Genomic DNA, 19,911 nt, shown 5'->3' with positions numbered 1-19,911 from the left:
TATATTTTATTTTAGAATAATAATATTTTTATGGTGATATACTTAGTTGATGACCAATATGTATATATTTTACATTAAATATGGCATGTTCATTAAAGGAACATGGATTCAGCGCGTAGCGTTTGTCGATATCTGTGGTTCTACTACAGCGCTTTACCTCACAGGAGATTCGCATGTTACTAAGTATTTTATTTTGAACATATGTAAGTCAGTTTCCACAGTTCATCGCATCCCTCTTTCAAAGAACCTTTTCCCCTTCCTTGCTTGGATCTCATTGGTTACCTCCACTATCAGCTAAGGAATCTATGATTACTGGGCTTCCTTAAAATCTCTTACTCCTACTTTTAGGATGTCCAATTTGATGAATTATCTTTGTCCTTTACCTCTTACCCACACAAAATTTGATTGGACAGAGTCTTCCCCTTCCAGTTTAGCATCCCCTCTCATACTTCTTGTTTATGTATATGTTGTTAGCCAAAGGGGAAGGGATTATTAGAATAGTTATAAGGCATAAGAAATAAAGTACTCAGCCTTCAGTTGAGTTCTCCCTGGTTTGTAAGAAATTAGTTTCATTGTTCATGTAACATTGTATTTTACAATAAAAAGTAAATCTTTTTTTATTCGATGTAGCCTCCTTTAAATGGTGCCTAGTTTGAACATTTGTTCCTTGTTATGTTTCGCAAAACGCTCGTCTGATTTGACCTAGATTTAGAGTATAGTTGGGGTTTAGTCTTGATATCTTGATATATATGAATTTTTGCTAATTTCTACTTCCTCTTATGCTTACACAACCTTAATCATTGATACACATATTTTTTAACAACGCCTCGTCTTGTACATTTGAATCCCAAACGATAAATCATGTACTTGGCTATCTTTTTTTTAACAGTTAACTGCTTTGTTAATCATCAAAGCGGAATTTAATTAATTATGATTCAGAAAATTTCTTATCCTTTTTTTTTTTTTAATTTTAAGCACACGTTTTATTGAATAGCATACAGGCCTATTTCAGGTCTATCGTTCGAAAAAAGTATATTTGTTTAATGTTTTCCTTATTGATAATTTGTTTTTGTCAATAATAAAACTGAAAATGATTTTGGAGTACAACTCTTGAACGTTGATTCTTGACATGATCAAAGACTAAAATTAACGACTTCAATTTCTTGTTCAAATCACGCAACAGCCTCTAACTTTTATTTCACAGTACGATATAATTTCACAGGTATACTTTGGACCTACTTTAGAAATGAAAACAAATTTTTAGTTCTATAAAAAACTTTTTTTTTTTAGTTAAAATCTTGGGATTTAAAAAAAAATATCATTTCTTCCTAACTCAGAAAATTTGTGGTAATATCAAGATTGATGAGCTAAAAACATCTTCTATTATATTCGTGCATTTTTATCTTGGACTACATCTGGAGAAACAACTAACTTGGAATTCTCACACAAGACTGAAAAGACAAGAAAATGTACTTTGATTCCAACTATTACACCACTTATTAGGCAAACGGTCTAAACTTCTAATTTATTACAAAAGACTGATCTACATGACTGTAATAAGACCTATCTATACAACCGGAGTTGAAGTTTGGGGCTCCATCCAACTTTCGTATTCCTCTTGTATCCAAACCAAAATCCTTCGGAAAATTCTCAATACTTCTTACTTTGCCACAAATAAAATCATCCATAAAGACCTTAATGTTCCCATATGTCACCGATCTAGCCCGAACCAGTTATCAATCCTCCATTATAAACTCTTTAACCACTCAAACCCACTAGTTTCTAACTTTCCTTCCTCTTCCATTTCTGACTATCCTCCGAGGCGCCTGAAAAGAAGATGACCACAAGACCTTTTTATGTAAAACGCTTTTTGAGTGCTACCGATGGGTAGTTTCTCTACATGCCTAAATCATGCCATTTACTTGATGAACCCCTATACAACATTTTTGAGTGTGGTGCAGAAAATATTACTAATGTTTATTATGTACCTAGATGTATTATTATGTACAGTTGTAAATGTCAATAAAGTTATAATAAAAAATATATATATTCGTGTACATTAGGTCACGATACGGGGTCGTATCACCATTTTCAAAACATATTTTTGAATAAACATATATTTATTTTAAAACAAAGGTTTGATAGAACACAAGTAGATAGTATAGTTATTGATATTGTTTAAAATCGACTTATATTATTGCAATACGTGAACGATTTACATTAATTCGGCTTAGCAAGGTTGTAAATACTGTACCCATAGTTGTGTGTTATAGAATTTCTAAGTTACAATTATCTATTAAAAAGCAAAGTTCAATTTTCATGAAAAAAACATTTTGAAGTACTAGATCCTTAATTTTTGATATGATGGAATGTTTTGAATGATTTCTGAGTAAAGAAACAATTTTTTTTTTTTAGTTAGAACCTTGTCAGTCCAATTCAACGATTATTTTTGTTGGCCACTTCCCATCATAGGAATTGTATGCGCACTTCGAGGGTATTGGGAGGTATGTAAAAAGACTGGCAGTTCGTGCTAATTCGCAAATACCCCATGAAAATTAAATCCAAACACCTTTAGAACTTTATTGAGTTTGGAGCAAAAAACATTACCAACGTAAACTCGGCTTGTTCAGGTCATAATGACTATGTTAGATAACAGTTTTTCTTGATAAAGTATTGTCTATCAAAAAAATACACCATTACTATATGCGTTCATTCTCAAAACATTTTATTTTCGTAACCTCCTTTATTATTATATTTGGTTAATACGTATTATATGATATGTATGATATCTGTATATCAGTGAAATATTGCCAGTTTGAAACTACACAAACAATATTGGTGAAAAACATTTCCTTAGAATCAGAGGCTTGTGTAAAGCAAGAGGTAAAATCTTCTGACTTATTAACTGAATCATTATTCTCAGGGTTATGTTTGTTTTCATGAAAACTTTTATATTACCATTGCTTTAATAATTAATTAAGAATTGTATTAATGAGACTAGAGCTTTAGATTTTAATTGCTTTATAAATAAAATCGTTAAAAAAACCTTTTTCATCGCACTTTACATTTTGCCTTGTGATTCACATCAATACAACCTATTCAGTAAATAAATTTTAAAATGTTTTTCATGAGAAAATTGAAATTAAATCTTAAATAAGGTTTTGGGAACTGTTAATTTATCTTAACCTGTTAAGTTTTATATATCATATGAAAGAATGTAGAATACACGAACGCGTAAGTTGACACCTATCCATATCTCTTGCTAAATTAGAGAAGCTTCTATGGCAATTCCAATGCTTGCCGGTCTCTGTTTTTTAGACCATTTATGAGAATTTTACATAAATGGTAATTTAATTTACCTTTGCATTTCTATTTAAAAATGAAGAGACACATATCAGTAAAATTTTACATTTTACCAAGTCAATACCCTCACAACACCTATACAAAAATTTGAAAAACATCTAAGTTGATAATTTTCAAAACTTTGCTGAATGACCCAGGTGTGAATGTGTGTTAAGATGGATTTTTTTCATTTTTTGGTAAATTTGATTTTCCTTATCTTGTGTTCATATTTTTTGCTGGTATTCAATACCTATTATTGTAATATAGATTTTATCATATTTATATCTGCAATGTTGCTTTATCATTCCATTTTTTTTATTACATCTTTTTTCATTCATTATTTTATCTTGTATACATTGTTATTAATGAACACTTGAAGCTTCAATATCCATTGCTCTAGTTTGTAATAATATTGAAACTAATTCAAAATCTTAATAATGGGTTGAATTGTGCATTATTTATAACCTCAGTTGGCGTTTGATCATTTGAGTTTACTGATCTTTCTATGTTTAGTTATGATGTTCTTTTTCAGTGAAATCACCAAACACAGCATAAAATAAATGGTTTCTAAACAGTTCTGTTCATTCCATTAGCCCCTGTACTACCCAGAACTATGTAATGTACTACTGCCGTTTGGGATTTCCCAAAGATAGATGACAGTTCCCAAACGCTGGGAGATGGGCGCATATAGATGAGACGTTGGAGTGGCCTGTGTCAAAAGGTCATCTGCAATTGCTTGCTTGACACTGGCTCACATTGAGAGAGAAAAAGAACAGCGCTACTATTCCTTATCTAGTCTTCTCTCAAAGGGTCTTTGTTCTAATCTCATGTGGTCATCTATTTTAGGGTTTTTAAAATCTCTAGGAATAGATAGGTCTGATCCTTCAGAGAATTAGGTTTTATTCTTATCTATCTTTTCATGAAATAATCAGTAATTGTAATTGATGAGTTTTTCTTATTCGTTGTACAGTTTTTCGACTGTTTTAACTAAATGATAAATCGAGTTATCACCACTAAAGTTAACTCATGGGATTCGTAATGTCATGATATTCTATTTTTTATAGTTACTGTTATTGGCGTATATTTTTAATAAATTATTGACGTTGGAACTTAAAGTCATTAATGGAATAATCTTAATTTATATTTTATACTTATACTCTCATTTAAATTTTCAAGTCAATGTTATAACTACTAATACTTTAATCCGAAATTTCCTCTATACACATGTTAGAAATGAAAATGAAGTGGGGTATACAGTACTCGCAACACCAACGTCAAGGATTTAGCTTAATATATACAGGTGTGCCCAAAAGGAGGTGGATTATGGAGGGTGAGATAAAGAGCAAGGTGCGTCAACAAAATTTTTGAGAGCAAGGAACACATTTTTATATCCTTTTAAATATTTGAAAGAAACCGTAGTTGGAAGAAATAGTTTGATCGGACGCTTTCGATTTAGTAGGACGCTTCGCGTAGGGTTCTATATGGATTCATACAGACATTGATATGGATTAATTTCTTGTGTATAACTGCAATGAAATGTCTTAGGATGGTATGGGGGGGGGGAGCACGTGCCATCACCCAAGGGGGGATGGAACTCCCTGTATGTATTGAATATTACTATTATCAAAGGATTTTCTTCTCTTACGGCATCTATTCCAGATCCAGCGTTACACTAGAAAAAAAATCTTTAGTATCGATTAGTTTTTTAAAATGATTCTCAGAATCTAGGACATTCCTGTTTTTTACATCTACGAAGCTATCAGTATTGGACGTGAATGATTGTATAAAGTTTGAATGCTAAGTCCTTATTAAATAACTGTGTGTTAAATTATTATAAGTTAAATATGATACCGTAAAGACCCGTGAATACTTGAATTACTAGTTGTAACTAATTTTTTTTTTAATATTAGTATTAACTAGGAAATACTAGTATCAACTGATAGATCTATTAGAAATTAGAATTTAATGATTGAATAGTAAAAATAATGGTACTTTCGTATCTTATTCAAACCTTTCAGTCCACAGTCTTTCGAAAAAGATTCAGTGCTCTTTATTATGAAACCAAAAAAACCTTATACTAGGTGCTCAACATCTCATATGCCCTTGACGTTATTCCTTCCAGATGTTCAAACTTCAGAAGATTATTCGAAATCCCTTTCTTGTCCTTATCATCCCCCGGTGTGGAAGTGCCAGTGATCCCACAATCTTTTGTAAATATACTCCTGTAGTTCTGCCAATCTTCAGCTACACCACTCGTGTCCCGAGCGTATGAGCTCTAGCGTTCACACTCTATCTTCACTGCCTTTCAAGACCCAGTAGCGCGACAGGAAGTAAAACGACGAAAGACTGGGACCTCTTGGAGTCCTGGTTGCCTTCCACGTGAGGGTGGTGAAGTTTGATTCAGAGTTTACTGTCTAAAAATTGTGTATAGGAGTTAATGCCTGTTCGAATGGAATTGTTTTCTTTTAATTTATTTTTTTTCTTTATTTTTCATTTTTAGATCTTTAATTTTTTTTTATTACTTTTATCATCTTTCTATTTTCTTAATTATATATATTTTCCTTTCGTTATTTTGTCCTGTATATGTAGTATGAATGGACAATTAGAGCTCTAATAAAGTCGCAAGAACATTGTAGTTGATCGCAGATAAAATCCTTTCTGTAAAAGTTTCTAGACAGGTATCATAAATCAAAATGTATTGAAATTTTTTATAAAGTGAACATAAAATCTTCTATATAAGACCCTTCGTCATCAATACGTTACACTGTACAATGTCATACACTTCACATTGTAATGGTGAAGAACCCAATCATCTTTGAACTTTGGGTGAACTCGATCCTTCAAATGGAAATGAATCCGACAGTAAGACGTCGATCAGTGTTTATGCACTTTCTCAAAGCTTTGGCGCGGTTATCACATGCATTAACTTCACTAACGATGTACTCACTCCAGCGTCTTGGATACAACTGCCGCTTGTTAGTGAACCTTTATGAACAGACCATATGTAAATTTAGTATTTTTGTAAGGATATATTGCTTTAACTACTTTATTAGTTATCTTTTTAATGTCTAGGTGCTAGCTGAATGATTATAATAGGTAAATGCACTATGAAAGTGACTCAAAAGTCACTCTGTCATCTACTGTCAGTGCCTGCATTGCTTCATATTTAACCTGTCAAGAGTGATTGATTGGAGTTTACAGTCATACCTAATAAAGAAAAGAAAACATGTCAGGTTAACGGAAGATAAAAGTTATGAAATTTTAAAAACTTCGGAAAAATTCGACAATCCTGTTGATTTGTATAGGGATTATGGGGGTTCATGACTATGAAATGAAGGAAAAGGATCAAATTGAGTCATTATTCAAGGGTAATGAATAGGAAAGGGATTTTCATGTGACATATAAAGTCATTACGTGTACATAAATATGTAATAAAAATAATTAATATACTAAAATAAAAATGAGGAAATACAACACATTAATTACTAAGAAAAAACGATTACTTGTAATGCTTGTTTCAATCCACTATCCACAACTTTCTCCATATTTAATTCTATAAGTGCTATACAAAATTAAGTTCAAAATCGCAAAATCGATTTCTGTCTACCGAAAGCTCATTTTACGTCAATGGACATAAAAGGTGCATGTGATACATTTAATGCAATAAAATTCTTATAATTAATCTCATAAACTTCCATAACATTAAATGTTTATTTTAGGCTTCTGGTAAAATAATTGGAAATCATCTTATTAGTTATTATTTTTAACAATGAATTTATTTATTTTTTTAAATTTATAAAAATTTCGTTTTGATTTAAAAGTAGTATTGGTGAAGAAGAAAATATGCACCTTTAAGAAAAAAATGTAGAATAAAATAGGAAACATGATCTAAAATAAGTAAGAAAATGTAGACATGATAAAATATTTTAAAAAGTGAGTAGTTTAAAATTTTAAAAATATCACAAAATGTTCATGCTATACATGCTTATAGAAGTTGTAGGAAAAAATAAAAGAGAAAACATAAAAATCCCATCCTTAGTAATGAATCATCCATGGGTATAAAAAAATCTTTGAAAGTGAGTGAGGTTTCGGAAGTAGGTGCGCTTTATGCTTGGTTAATGGAAGAGAGAAACCCGTACACGCCTGTCAGGTGAAATCTTAACAAAAAACATTAATGTTTAATAACGAAAAACAATGACTTTCATGCAATTGTCGGTTGGCTGGATAAATGCAAAATGCACTTTGGAATTAGGTTACTGTCTTTAACTGGTAAGATAGTTTCCTGCAAATAGCACTCATCTATTCTCTGCTCACATTGCTGTCCCAAAGCAACCAAGTTGAAGCTCTCCTACTCGTAGCTCATAATAAGGCCTCTTCCTCAATTGTAGGATTTATTTTTATAACAACTTTGGATTTAAAACAAAAATAAACAAAATAATATAAATCAATTTTTTTTTTTTTACTACTACTCTTAAGTGTTCAATCACAGGACCCATGAGGTAAAGACTGTACTGCCTTTCGGCCCGTAATGCCCTTTTTTGAATTAAATTTACCTGAAATTCATAGATGTATTTTCTAACAATCATTTTATTATTTAATCTGAATTGAAAATTTATCTTAATCCTTCATTAGTAGCTAACCAATAATTGAACATATTAAGATCTAACATTCACATAGTTATTCATATATTTTATTCATTTGAGAATAGGCTAAAAATTTATTTTATATTATTAAATCATTTACCTTGATTTTTTTAAAAGTAAAATTAACTTCGTCAATCTGTTCTTAAATTATCTCTTTGTTCATATATTCCTATCTAAAGATTACACATCTTATTTTATTTTAATGACAACAGATATTAGTAAGACATCCATCTCTATTTGAAAATAAAATATTGATTTATGAATTATGTGCTAAATATTGATTAATAATAACATAAAAGATAGATTTTCAATATAGAATAAATAATTAAAAATATAATAAATCAATGAATGTCATAAAGTACTGGTAGCAACTTAAAAATTATGATGAGAAGATAATTTATTTGATAACCGTGGATAATTTATTTGAAAAAATGGTTAGTAAAGAACACAAATACGTTTTTAGTTATTAAACAAGTAATAAAAATAAATAAATAAGTATAATTCTAAAAGAGCGTTAATTACGAATTTTCATAATTGATAATTTAGAACAGAATTAAGAAAGAGCATTTTGAAAAAAAAAAAGAGTAAAAATAAAATAACTATCAGTGAGAAGAAAGTAATTATTTGAGACTTTCACACTAATTTGTTTTGTGTTTAAATTATCCACCATTAGCTCAGCACTATTGATAATTGATCACTATCTCGATGTACAGCTGAATTGTTGAGAACGGATTAATTAATTTCTAGTGATCTATTTTGTTTTCTTAGCTGTACTACGTAGTAGTATTTAATTTTTCAAATGCTATTAACGAATTATGTATATGCAATAATTCGGGGTGGTTCTTATTCCCTCGTTCTTATTCAAATTTATGAGGTTTTTTTTTTTCTTTTCGAATTCATTATTCTAGGGTATTAACGTATCGAATTACAATTAGAACGATGAAAGTCAATAAAAGAGAATAAGCGATGAAAAAGTCTCTATTTCATTCACACACATATATTTTATATTCTCATAATCTTCAGTATTCATAACGAATAAAATTTTAAGCAAACTTTGTGATCATTTGATGTTGATTTTGAATATGTTATGTGCAGAACACACTTATTGAAAGAATGAAAAAACATACAGCATCTACTTATAAATACGGACATTACTTTATATACCAGTATATATATAAAGAAATTATAAAAACTTTATATGATTTTTTTTTGTTTTTTTTGACATAGTTTGAAATAAAAGAGTTAGAATGTATTGGGTGTACCTCTTACTTTTGATCTATCTCTTAAATAATTTTTTCTTCCAATTTTTTTTTTTTAGTGAATGCAGTTATTACTGCTAATCGTATCTTATCAATGATGTTGTGGTGAAAACAAATACTTTTTTTTTCTTATCAATTATTCACTAAAATCTCAACTTAACAACAATTTCTTATCGTTTCTCATTAAACAAGAAATTAATAATAATATTTATACTTAAAATCAATACAATCTAACATAGAACTCCCGAGCTAACATGAAATAGATACGATCTTAGGTAAACGTGTTGGCTATGTGACTTATCATTTTTTTGCGAAACTAACTGAAGAACAACAGGCAAATTTATTTTAAAATACCCAATTATTCCCCGGGGTAGCCTATCAAATCTTAGCACACTCCATTTAAAAAGAAATTTATTTAATCAGAAATTTTTACTCCAGCTTATTTACTTAATGGTCGAAAACATTAAAATTACATTGTAGATCTATGGATAAATGTATATATTTTGAAATCAAAATATTCCGGGATACAAACTGAAAATGGAATATTGACTACTTCCTTAGAGATATATTAATTCGTATATAACCTACACTTACAGGTAGACGAATAATGACAAAAGTAAAGTATATACCGAAGAGAGTCAATGTACACATAAAAATCGATTGTGAAAATTCATGAATTACAATGATTAAATTAAAATAGGTGATGATATTTATTAATCTATATGGAATTTCCTTTGGGGGAGGGCAGGGAAGTAGGAGAGGGGAAATACCCAAGCAATTGAAAGCATAATCTTTTTTTTCCGCGAAACTTGACATTGATATTTTAAAAGGATTACCTTATCGCAGCAATTATGAAAGCAATTCTGATATCATTTTTTTGTTTAATTTTTATATTTATTTTATTATTTTTTAAATTCCTGTAACACTTCCTGTGAACATCAGCTTATTCAATAACAGACCTCAACATAAATAATATGGACGTAATGTATATTAAACATGGAAGTTTACCTAAAAGTGGGCAATCTTGAGTTCCATAAGATGCTTTAAAAAAAAAAATTCTGATCATTAATTTTTCAGAATATTTAAAATTTAAATTTAAACTCTTTTTGACTAATTCAAACATTTAACGTATTGCTCGTTTTCAGATTAAATTAGTTCATCCTCAAAACTCTAATAATATATAATTCACATTTTAAAAAAATACAAAATATTTTTCAACAACAAATAGATATAGCATTAAAATTAAAAATTAATATAATAATGCATTGTTACATTTTTCAGATTTTTAAAAATCGGTAAATTTTTATTGATACTAAAAATATCTTTTCATATTTCCTAAAGATCCTATCATCAACCTCTTTATATAGTTTTGAAGTAAATTTTGTATTGTTAAAGTGGTAAAATTTAGATTTACCTAATTTAAATATTTCTTTAGTTCCTGCTTCCTAGAAAAAAAAGATAAAATTAAAAAAAAAAAGATAAATAAACACGGAACTAGAATTTTCTCAGAGGAATTTAACCATAGACCATATAATTTTTTTTGTGGCTTCTCAGGCTTACTATAACCTCATTAAAAATGAATTTACATAAGCTCAAAATTCCTAATTCCTCAAGACACTTTTTGGTGAAGCCAAAGGCAAATCTCGAGAATATCTAATATATATATTATAAAGAAATAAATATTGAAAGTTTTTGTAAAATTCGTTTGGTTTTAGCACACCAAAGAGTTGTGAAAAGCTCTTAAAAAAAAAACTAAATATCGATTTAAGTTTATATAATATATTTATTAATTTTTTATTTACTTATTTATGTTATGGATGGATTCAGTTAAGATAAGCCATATTTCGTAAAAGATTTTTTATCTACTTTACGAAGTTGTTGTTTAGATTTAATAATCTTAAATTGTTTTTGGGTTATCGCTCCGTTATCAGCAAAAATGTTCCGTGCTTAAACATTAGCGAGAAAGACAACCGTAGCGATATTTATCTTGTATTTCATCAATCTCTGAAAATATTTTTTTTTTTAGGATATATAATCCATTTCTGTTTAAATAAATATATATACATCATACATATGATATGATATAAAAAAATGAACAAATAATGATAATGGGTCCAAAAGACGCATCTGTGGCATTTTGGATTTAAAAAATATATTATTACATATTACACATTTTTATTTAATTATTTTTGTTTTACCAAGAGTTATTGGTGATCTCTTGAAATTATTAAGTATCATCGAGTTGAGGCAAAAGAGCATTTCAGCTTGTATACATTTCTTTTTAAATTATTCTAATATTGTTTGTTAGAATCTATTTTCCTGATGACATGTTTTTTTCTTTTTACCTGGGAATATCTAAGTAATTTTTTACGACGGCCATGTTATTAATATTGACGAATCAAGGAAGAAAAAAAAAATGGGAGGGTTTCTAACCACGTCATTGTGGTCTATTTCTCTGGTTAAGAGCTACACCCTCTTTTAGAAAGAAGAATTTTCCGCTTGGACATTTTTCCCTGATGGAAATATAATTCTACGTAGTTGATGAAAGCAATACGGAAGTATTTTTAAACATACGTAGATGAGTAATTTAGTATTGATGTTATGATGTTGAAACATCTTCTGGTATAAACACCGAGTTAGAAATATTTTTAATACTTATTGCCAATATAGAATTTATAGCTTAGACATATAAAATAGTATTTTTGGTTAGAATTTTCCGCTAAGGGCCGTCTGTAGCTGAGGGAGTTGGGGCCTAGTTCTTTGCCTATTCGAAACTGCATCGACGCCGGTTCGAATCCGGTCTGGGGGGTTGATCGTTATTTCTGTGGTTGTCCCGCGAAATGAAAAGTTAACCCCACCCACCATGGCAAAAGTAGGTTGAAACCCTGTACATAACGCTTGTCGCCCCTCCCCCCCCCCGTATATCAGAAAATACCAGGAAGGGAATCATAAAAAAAAAAAAAATAAAATAAACATGTCTAAATTGGCCCAAAGTAGGAGGAAAGGTGGGGATATTTATATTTGAGAAATACATATGGTTCTTATTTAAATTTTTGTTAATAGGGGTCGATGGTAGAATTACCAAATTTTTAGTGTTAAATACCAAAAAAAAAAATAATTGGCGACCTCTGCTATACATTTAGATTATACTATCTGTTTCCATCTTGATGATATCTGGATTGGCCAAAAATTTACAAATCAAAGAAATAAAATGGATGTGTAGTTCCAACAGGATTTAACACTAATAAATTTCGATCCTTCAGGGAGATTTGTTTTTCTATTTTGCTCGTTTTTACTGACTAACTTAGAGGCTGTCCACTGTAACCGATATATTGAGAATTGCATATAGCATTCAAAGTTCCACTGAGTTCATTACGACCGATTTATACTGCATGTTATAAATTTATAAAATAAAGATAGACTTTTTTTTTTTTTTAGTATTACTTTAAAACCATCCATAATGACCTAAATGTTCCTTATGTAACCGATCTAGCCCGAACCCAATATTATTCCTACCATTATAAACTCTCTAACCACCCAAACCCACTAGTTTCTAACCTTACTTCCTCATCCATTGCTGGCAATCCTCCGAGGCACCTGAAAAGAAGATGGCCTCGTGACCTTATATTGTAAAATGTTTTTAGAGTTCTACTACTGGGTAGTTTCTCTACATGCTGTAATATATCATTATCATTATGTCATTATGATCAAATTTGCTTGTTGTATTTTTTATACACTTGTAAATATCAATAAATAAATTTTAAAAAATACATATTATTTTATTTATTTACTACTGTTTTTATTCTTTTGAAATCAATCGTCAACAACAACTGAAAAAAGTGCTGGCCAAATCAAGGAAAGCAATTTTTTTTTCGAATTATCCTTCTAGAGGGTACGACAAATCAACTTTGGTCATGCTTCATTCGAGCCCACACCTTCTTCATCAATTTACTAATTATGTCAATTATGTTTAAATTGATATACAAAATATTTATTCTATATAATTGCAGACGTGCTTACCAAGAGCTTCATTTTTCTTACGTTCCAGGTCATCGACATCAGCCATTAATAGTGTTGGGGTTGACATATTGAACTGTTTCTGTGTCACCTGCTATTGAAAGACTGAGCTTACCAGGGTTGTTCATTATCTGAAAAATTGGGTTATTTTAGAATTTTTTTTTTCTGCAATACTTGAGTATTCTTAGAAGAGGGGAAAACACAATGTACAGGAAGGAACACTCTACATACCGTCTGGTCTGAGAAGTGTCGAGTAAACATATTAGTTAATAAAAAATAAACACACATTTTAAAACGTAGCTTACAAGTGAGGAACTATTTAAGGGGTTAACAATAAAATTGTGGAGATTTTTAACCTTATTTTATAATTTATATTTTAAAAGGTTACAAATGTAGAGGTGTAAATGAATGTTTTGATCCATTTTAAGAACTAAACAAGATAAAAATATACGTTGGTTCCTTATCTTTTTAAGATTATTTTAAAAGTGTTAGGAATGAAATTAGTCACCGGAAAACCTCTGACGATCTGGATTATTTTTTGTTTACAATTTAAAAATTTGACCCCCGTCGCAGTGCTCTCGTAGTTTCACTTACTGGCTACATTTACCTTTTCAGTTTTGTTGAGGACGTACACACATATATGTAATAAAAAAACCAAACACGACTTTTGAGAATCACCACTAAATTGTGGAGTGAAAGAGTAATTAAGAATATGTTGAAGATAGCAATAAACCACTTAATATATAGCCACCTGCTCACAAGAATGAAGATATTTTAATTAAACCTAAACTTGATAAAATAATAATAAGTTCAGTTAGTCCTGTCTAGAAAATAAACTCAACTTTCAGATTGTTCTCAAAATCTAGATTTTACTTGAGTTAAAATAATTTGTTGAACCCTTTCCATCTTTGCGACTTTCATATAATTCATTTGTAAAATCCATCTTTTAAGAATAAAAATCAAGATTTTTTAGGATTAAAAATACAATTATTTTTTTATTCTTGGGGCATAGATTCTCTTAACCAATTATTTATTTTTGCCATCATTTCTGTTCACATTCAACATACAAGTCTTCTTTATTTTCTACTCAAGTTTTGGTATACAAAGTCAGAGTCTAACTTGGAAATTTTCGACTGCTTTTTTTCAACATAAGGCAATTTCCACATTGTTTCATTTATCTTGATTAAAACTCAGGTGTAATATGACGTATAATTTTAAAAATATCTTCAGTGACAACAAACAACAACTTAATAAGAAAAGCCACGAATTCGTAAAAACCACAACAGTGTTCAACCACAAGTGTCCAACCTAACGAATATACATAGAACTTTTAAAAAAAGTCACAATGTAATGTTCTTATCTTTGCCACGGAAAGCACTCGAGGTTGCCTGCCTGCAACATGATTATCTTAAGACTAATGATGTCCGTTACGTCTGTAAAGTACATCTTGTCTGTTTGATCCAGTGGACTAGACTAAATGTCCACTTAGCTTTACAATCTCATTTTTTCAGGCAAATAATATATGTGCTCTTAACTGATATGGAATTACAACAAAAAGGATGATAGCTTATAGGACTTCAGAAGACGGCCCCAGATTTTTTTCTGGGTTTCAACCCTCTGTTTTAAAATTTTTAAATATCTTTTTTTCCTGTCTCATAATCTATCGTGGAATTAACAACCCCTTCCATGACACCATACCTTTATAAAGTGTCATTGAAATAAGCACAAGCTCCAAGAAAGTACAAACCATTAAAATGACATTTTTATCTTTTTTTAACTAATAGAATTTTCAGGAACTTCATTTTTGAGTTGAGAACTATAAAATATATTTTTTGTTCAACAGCATATATAATTCATTTTGCTTCTTATTATTTAAACTTGAAATTTCATAAATAAACAAAAATATGACTCGACCGTTAAGAAAAAACAAAGTAGAAAACTCTGCTTGCAAATATTTAAACGACTAATACAAAATCTCATTTTCATAGCTATACTATTTAATTTGTGACATTACTTTTCGTTTATCCATTTAAAATCTAGGTTTAAAAGTACCTTTAATGATGCGACCAGCATTTCATAGTAAAATTATTGGTTAAGAATTAGTTCTTTCATCGCTTATTTGTGGGTTTTATATGACTGCTTTATTTATACCCTGCCAAATCCTTAAGTTGAACTGTCAGAAGTTTATTTTTGGTTTAATGAGCTAGGTCTATGTCTCGAATAGATTACGGGCTTAACCATATTTAATTATTATTTATCGTTGGCATAATACTATTAAATCATATTGGATTATAATTTAAAGAAACAGCGGTAATATAACTGATAATTTTTTTTTATAATTATATATCTTACTTTTTATATCTATTACCCTTTATTTTATATATTTATGACATGTTATAATTATTAGGTATATATTTATTACTTTCATTTAAATGTATTTTTTTAAGCATGTCTGTTAAGTATTTTTTTTTTAATTTTAAATAAATATAACTGAGCATGACCATGTAGGATTTTTGATGTATGTATATTTTCTTATATTCAAAATTTTTACTGTTTGTTATACTGAAGGATAGTTAGAGTTAGATATATTGGTAAATAATAGAAGATAGAGATGCGACATCGACAAAAAAAGCATTGATGTTTAATACTAAAACATCGATGTTAAAAAAAAAAAACATCGATGTTAAAAAAAAACATCAATTTTTTTTTAAAACCATTTTAGTAACATAAAGTCTGTTCCAAAGACTACGCATGCTTCGCCCAGTCAGAAGTGCTATTTCAATCAAAGAATAGGACATCGTTGCTTACAATACATTACCCAAAATACATCGATGTTTTTGAACAACTATTTCAAAAACATAGGGTCTGTACCAACCATCACGCATTCTATGGCCAGTCAGAAGTGCTTTATGTATCGAAGATTGGGGCATCGCCTACAAAAAACATCGATGTTTTAAAATATCGTTGCTTATAATACATTACCCAAAATACATCGATGTTTTTGAACATCTATTTGAGTAACAGAAGGTCTTTTCCAACGATCACCCATTCTACGGCCTGTCAGAAATGGTTTTTGAAACAAAGAATTCGACATCGACTACAAAAAACATCGATGTTTTAAAATATCGTTGCTTACAATACATTACCCACAATACAAAGATAGTTTTGAACAACTGTTTTAGAAACATAAGGTCTGTTCCAACGATCACCCATTCTACGGTCTGGTGATCGATATTTTTTTTTTTTATATTATATGTAATATAACCATAATAAACAACGTTTATTACTATGACGTTAGTCCGACTAGTCTTACCAAGCTGTGTCTATTTTAACCCAATGCACAGATTTTTGAATAAAGTGTTTCTCTTTTTTTTATTAGAACCAATTGAGAACTAATAGGAAAAATTACAAATAGTAAATCAAAGAAAATAAATATGACATTTCCGGGTGAGATTATGTGGTTTTGTGGTTAATAATGTCAGGGTATCGAGAAAATTAATTTATCAGAACATGGACACTTTGAGGATCCATTTGTTTTTGATGTTTTACTATCTAAACTAATTTATTCCAATGTATATCTACCATAATTCCAGATAACTCAAAAAAGGGGGGGTATCTGATAAATAAATATACCCAGAAACGTTGATAAATAAATAAAAGTCTTCATACATATATTTTTTGTTCGAGATTGGTGGGTTTATCAATTATAATAAAAACATCCATATTGTCTCAACATACTAATATTACTTCAACGTTCCAGCTATTCCTGTCAATCATAAGTGGAATTTATTGTTGATAAAGTTATTAAAAAGATTGCAATGATCACTGCAAATTGAAAAAATTATACTAAGTGAAATAGTGGATAAAAATAGGTTAATTGACTAAGGTATATTTTGAAAAAGGTAATTATGATATTATAAATAAGATACCCTTGAGAATGGCTGAAACACAGAAGTTATAAGAGAATAAACATGTTGAGACAATATGAATGTTTTTTATTGTAATTAATAAACCAACATATATATATATATATATATATGCATAATTGATAATTAATTGGTTTAGTTTGTATAAAAAAATAAATGAGGGTAAAAAAATCAAATCTTTTTTATAATATTGCATCTCATTAAAAGGTTGCAGGGTATTCTGCCCTTGTCAATTTCCAATAACTTTATTAACAATAACGTTCTTCTTGAAAATGGGAGGGATGGCTAAAACATTGGAGTTAACCTTGAAAAAGCTTGAAAGAATAAACATGTTGAGACTATATGGATATTATTTATTATAATTAATGTAGTTGTTTTATTTTTCTAAAAAAAAATCTCTATATAAAGTATTCTCACCTGAGTATTCAAAAAATTTAAATTTTTTCGTTTTATATTTTTACTTTTAATCTAATGTCAAATTGGTGTATATAGAAATTATGGTATTTTTTGCACATCAACGTGGTTTTCTACTCTCTCTTTAATGCCAAAAAGAAAGCATATAGATGGCGTTACTATAAAAAAAAGAAACTGATCAATTGGCGAATATTAAAATAAAAAATTAGCTGCTACCTAAAATCTTCCGTCATGATTCAATTACGATCCCCTTAAACTTTTTCAGATACGCCACTTTTTCATTGCTTAGATTATAATATTTTTATTATTAACTCTTCTTTATTTATAATATACAATAATACTTCTGATTTTTACATACTACTTGTACTTCATTTTATCATCAATAGTTATTTATTTTACCGCATTTGTATTATCAATATTAAATTAATTAATAAGTACTTTTAATTGGTGTGTGTATGTTTTTTTTAAATTTCATTATAATAATTAATTAATTTTTTTTTTTTTTTACAGGTAAGAAGATAGTATTAAATTTACCTTAGGATTTCTCGATAAAGCAAGGTAATGAAACTTAATTTTGCCTATGTTCCTACACTAATTTCTCGATTCAGGTCATATCCGTTGAGAGCAAAATTGGTGTAAATCAATCTATTTTCAACAAAACAAATTTTAATTAAAAAAATAATTATTTAACTTTCCTATTCCATACCACAGCCCTTCAAGAATGGTGTCATAATTAGAGGTGTAAAATAAATTCCAAAAAATCCCATCAAATCACCCTTCGTCGTAAATCAGCAGACTGCTCTACAGTACTTTAATAAAGTTGCTCTTACTCCTTTAGAACAAATCCGCTACCTTGAACTAAATCTGGACAAACGACTAACTTGGAATCCTCACACAAGATTAAAAAGACAGGAAACTGTAAGTCAGTTCCGATAATTACATCACTTACTAGACAAACGGTCTAAGCTTCCAATTCATTACAAAACACTGATTTACATAATAATAATAAGGCCTATCTGGACATTCGGAGTTGAGCTTTGAAGCTCCACTAAACCTTCGAATTCCTCTCGTATCCTATCCTTGTAATCCATAATAGTTCGTAAAATCCTCAACGTTCCTTACTTTGCTTCAAATAAAATCATCCATAAAGACCTTAAAGACCTTTAAAGACCTTAGGTTCATTTGAAGCGAAATATTTAGTTCTGTTTCAATACATTCATGGCGAATTGAGTTAACGATATCAGGATGTAAAATAAAGGTTTTAGAGAGGTATTGTCTGAATGTTTTTCCTCTTCATTTCTGGACGAGGTTTGGGATTCGGTGAGAAGTGGATGGTTAAAATCTTTGATATTCAACAGTTATTGGTGGTCTTCCATAATGATTTTTCAGTAGTTGTAAAATATTCTATAAAAGTAAGTAAATTTTGACTATTGAATTTTCTGATTTCTCTTTTTAGTTAGTCAATTCGGTGTAATACGTTTTGTCAGTTGGATATCAGGTCATATGCCACTTCGTCCTTGCTCTCCGTTTTTCCCTTAGCAGGATACGAATATGCTGTGGCAGGTTATCTTGTTTATTGTTAGTAATTCTGCTAGTCGAAATGTTTTTATTGATACTTGTCCTTATTGATAATGTGAGTTTTTCTATAGCTCCGTCAATGTCTTGTTTTGTCTTCAGTCGAATGTTTAAGTCAAGTTTATTTTCTAAGTTATATTTAAATTTGTCCCAGTCGACTCTTCCTGTAATCAATAAAGGAGCGGAGGGCTTAGGTACGAAACTTAAATGTAAAAAAAGCAGAACTGGACTATGATCTGATGAAAGGTCATCCAGAGATTCAACAATGGTTTTAGAGGAGGAAATCTGGGAGGTGATAAATGTGTCTAGGATATCAGGACGCTTTTTGAGGGATGTAGGCCAATAAATAGGATTGGTGGGTGAGAGAAGAGAATAGGTATTGAAGACGGAAACACAGGATAGGATGTTACCACGGGAGTTAGATATTCGGCATTCCCATCGTTAGTGTTTAGCGTAATAATCGGGAAACTTAAAATTTTTATTAATAAAAATTCCTATAATATCCTATTGAATTATAATTTTTATATAAAGATAATATCTTACATTATCAGAAGTTAAAGCATCTGAATTGGAAGGTTCTCATAAATGGTATAATTAATTTTCCTTTCAAAAATTGGTATATACAAGAAAATTTATTTGTCCCAGTTTTTCAAGAGTGCGATTAAATCTGAAGTATTTTTAATCTGTAATTTCACATTATTACTACCTGATTTTTACCTTTAAGTGAGGCTGACT

The 19,911-nt window shown here is 29.6% G+C and overlaps 1 protein-coding gene across 1 annotated transcript in view; it reads right to left on the bottom strand.

The window, feature by feature from the left end:
- Positions 1–13,368, bottom strand: part of LOC106690168 (putative inorganic phosphate cotransporter) — a 65,980-nt gene extending 52,612 nt beyond the window's left edge. The window contains exon 1 of the mRNA XM_014435503.3: positions 13,265–13,368. Within this exon, the coding sequence (XP_014290989.1) occupies positions 13,265–13,331 (67 nt within the window). The 5' untranslated portion in view covers positions 13,332–13,368. The remainder of the gene's footprint in view (positions 1–13,264) is intronic.
- Between the last annotated feature and the right edge of the window lie 6,543 nt (positions 13,369–19,911).

The sequence above is a fragment of the Halyomorpha halys genome, unplaced genomic scaffold (genome assembly GCF_000696795.3).
Source record: "Halyomorpha halys isolate HHAL.00 unplaced genomic scaffold, Hhal_1.1 Scaffold1600.1, whole genome shotgun sequence".
In the NCBI taxonomy this organism is placed as follows: Eukaryota; Metazoa; Arthropoda; class Insecta; order Hemiptera; family Pentatomidae; genus Halyomorpha; species Halyomorpha halys.
Note: the sequence above shows the minus strand (reverse complement) of the source record. Positions and strands in the feature narration are given on the sequence as shown.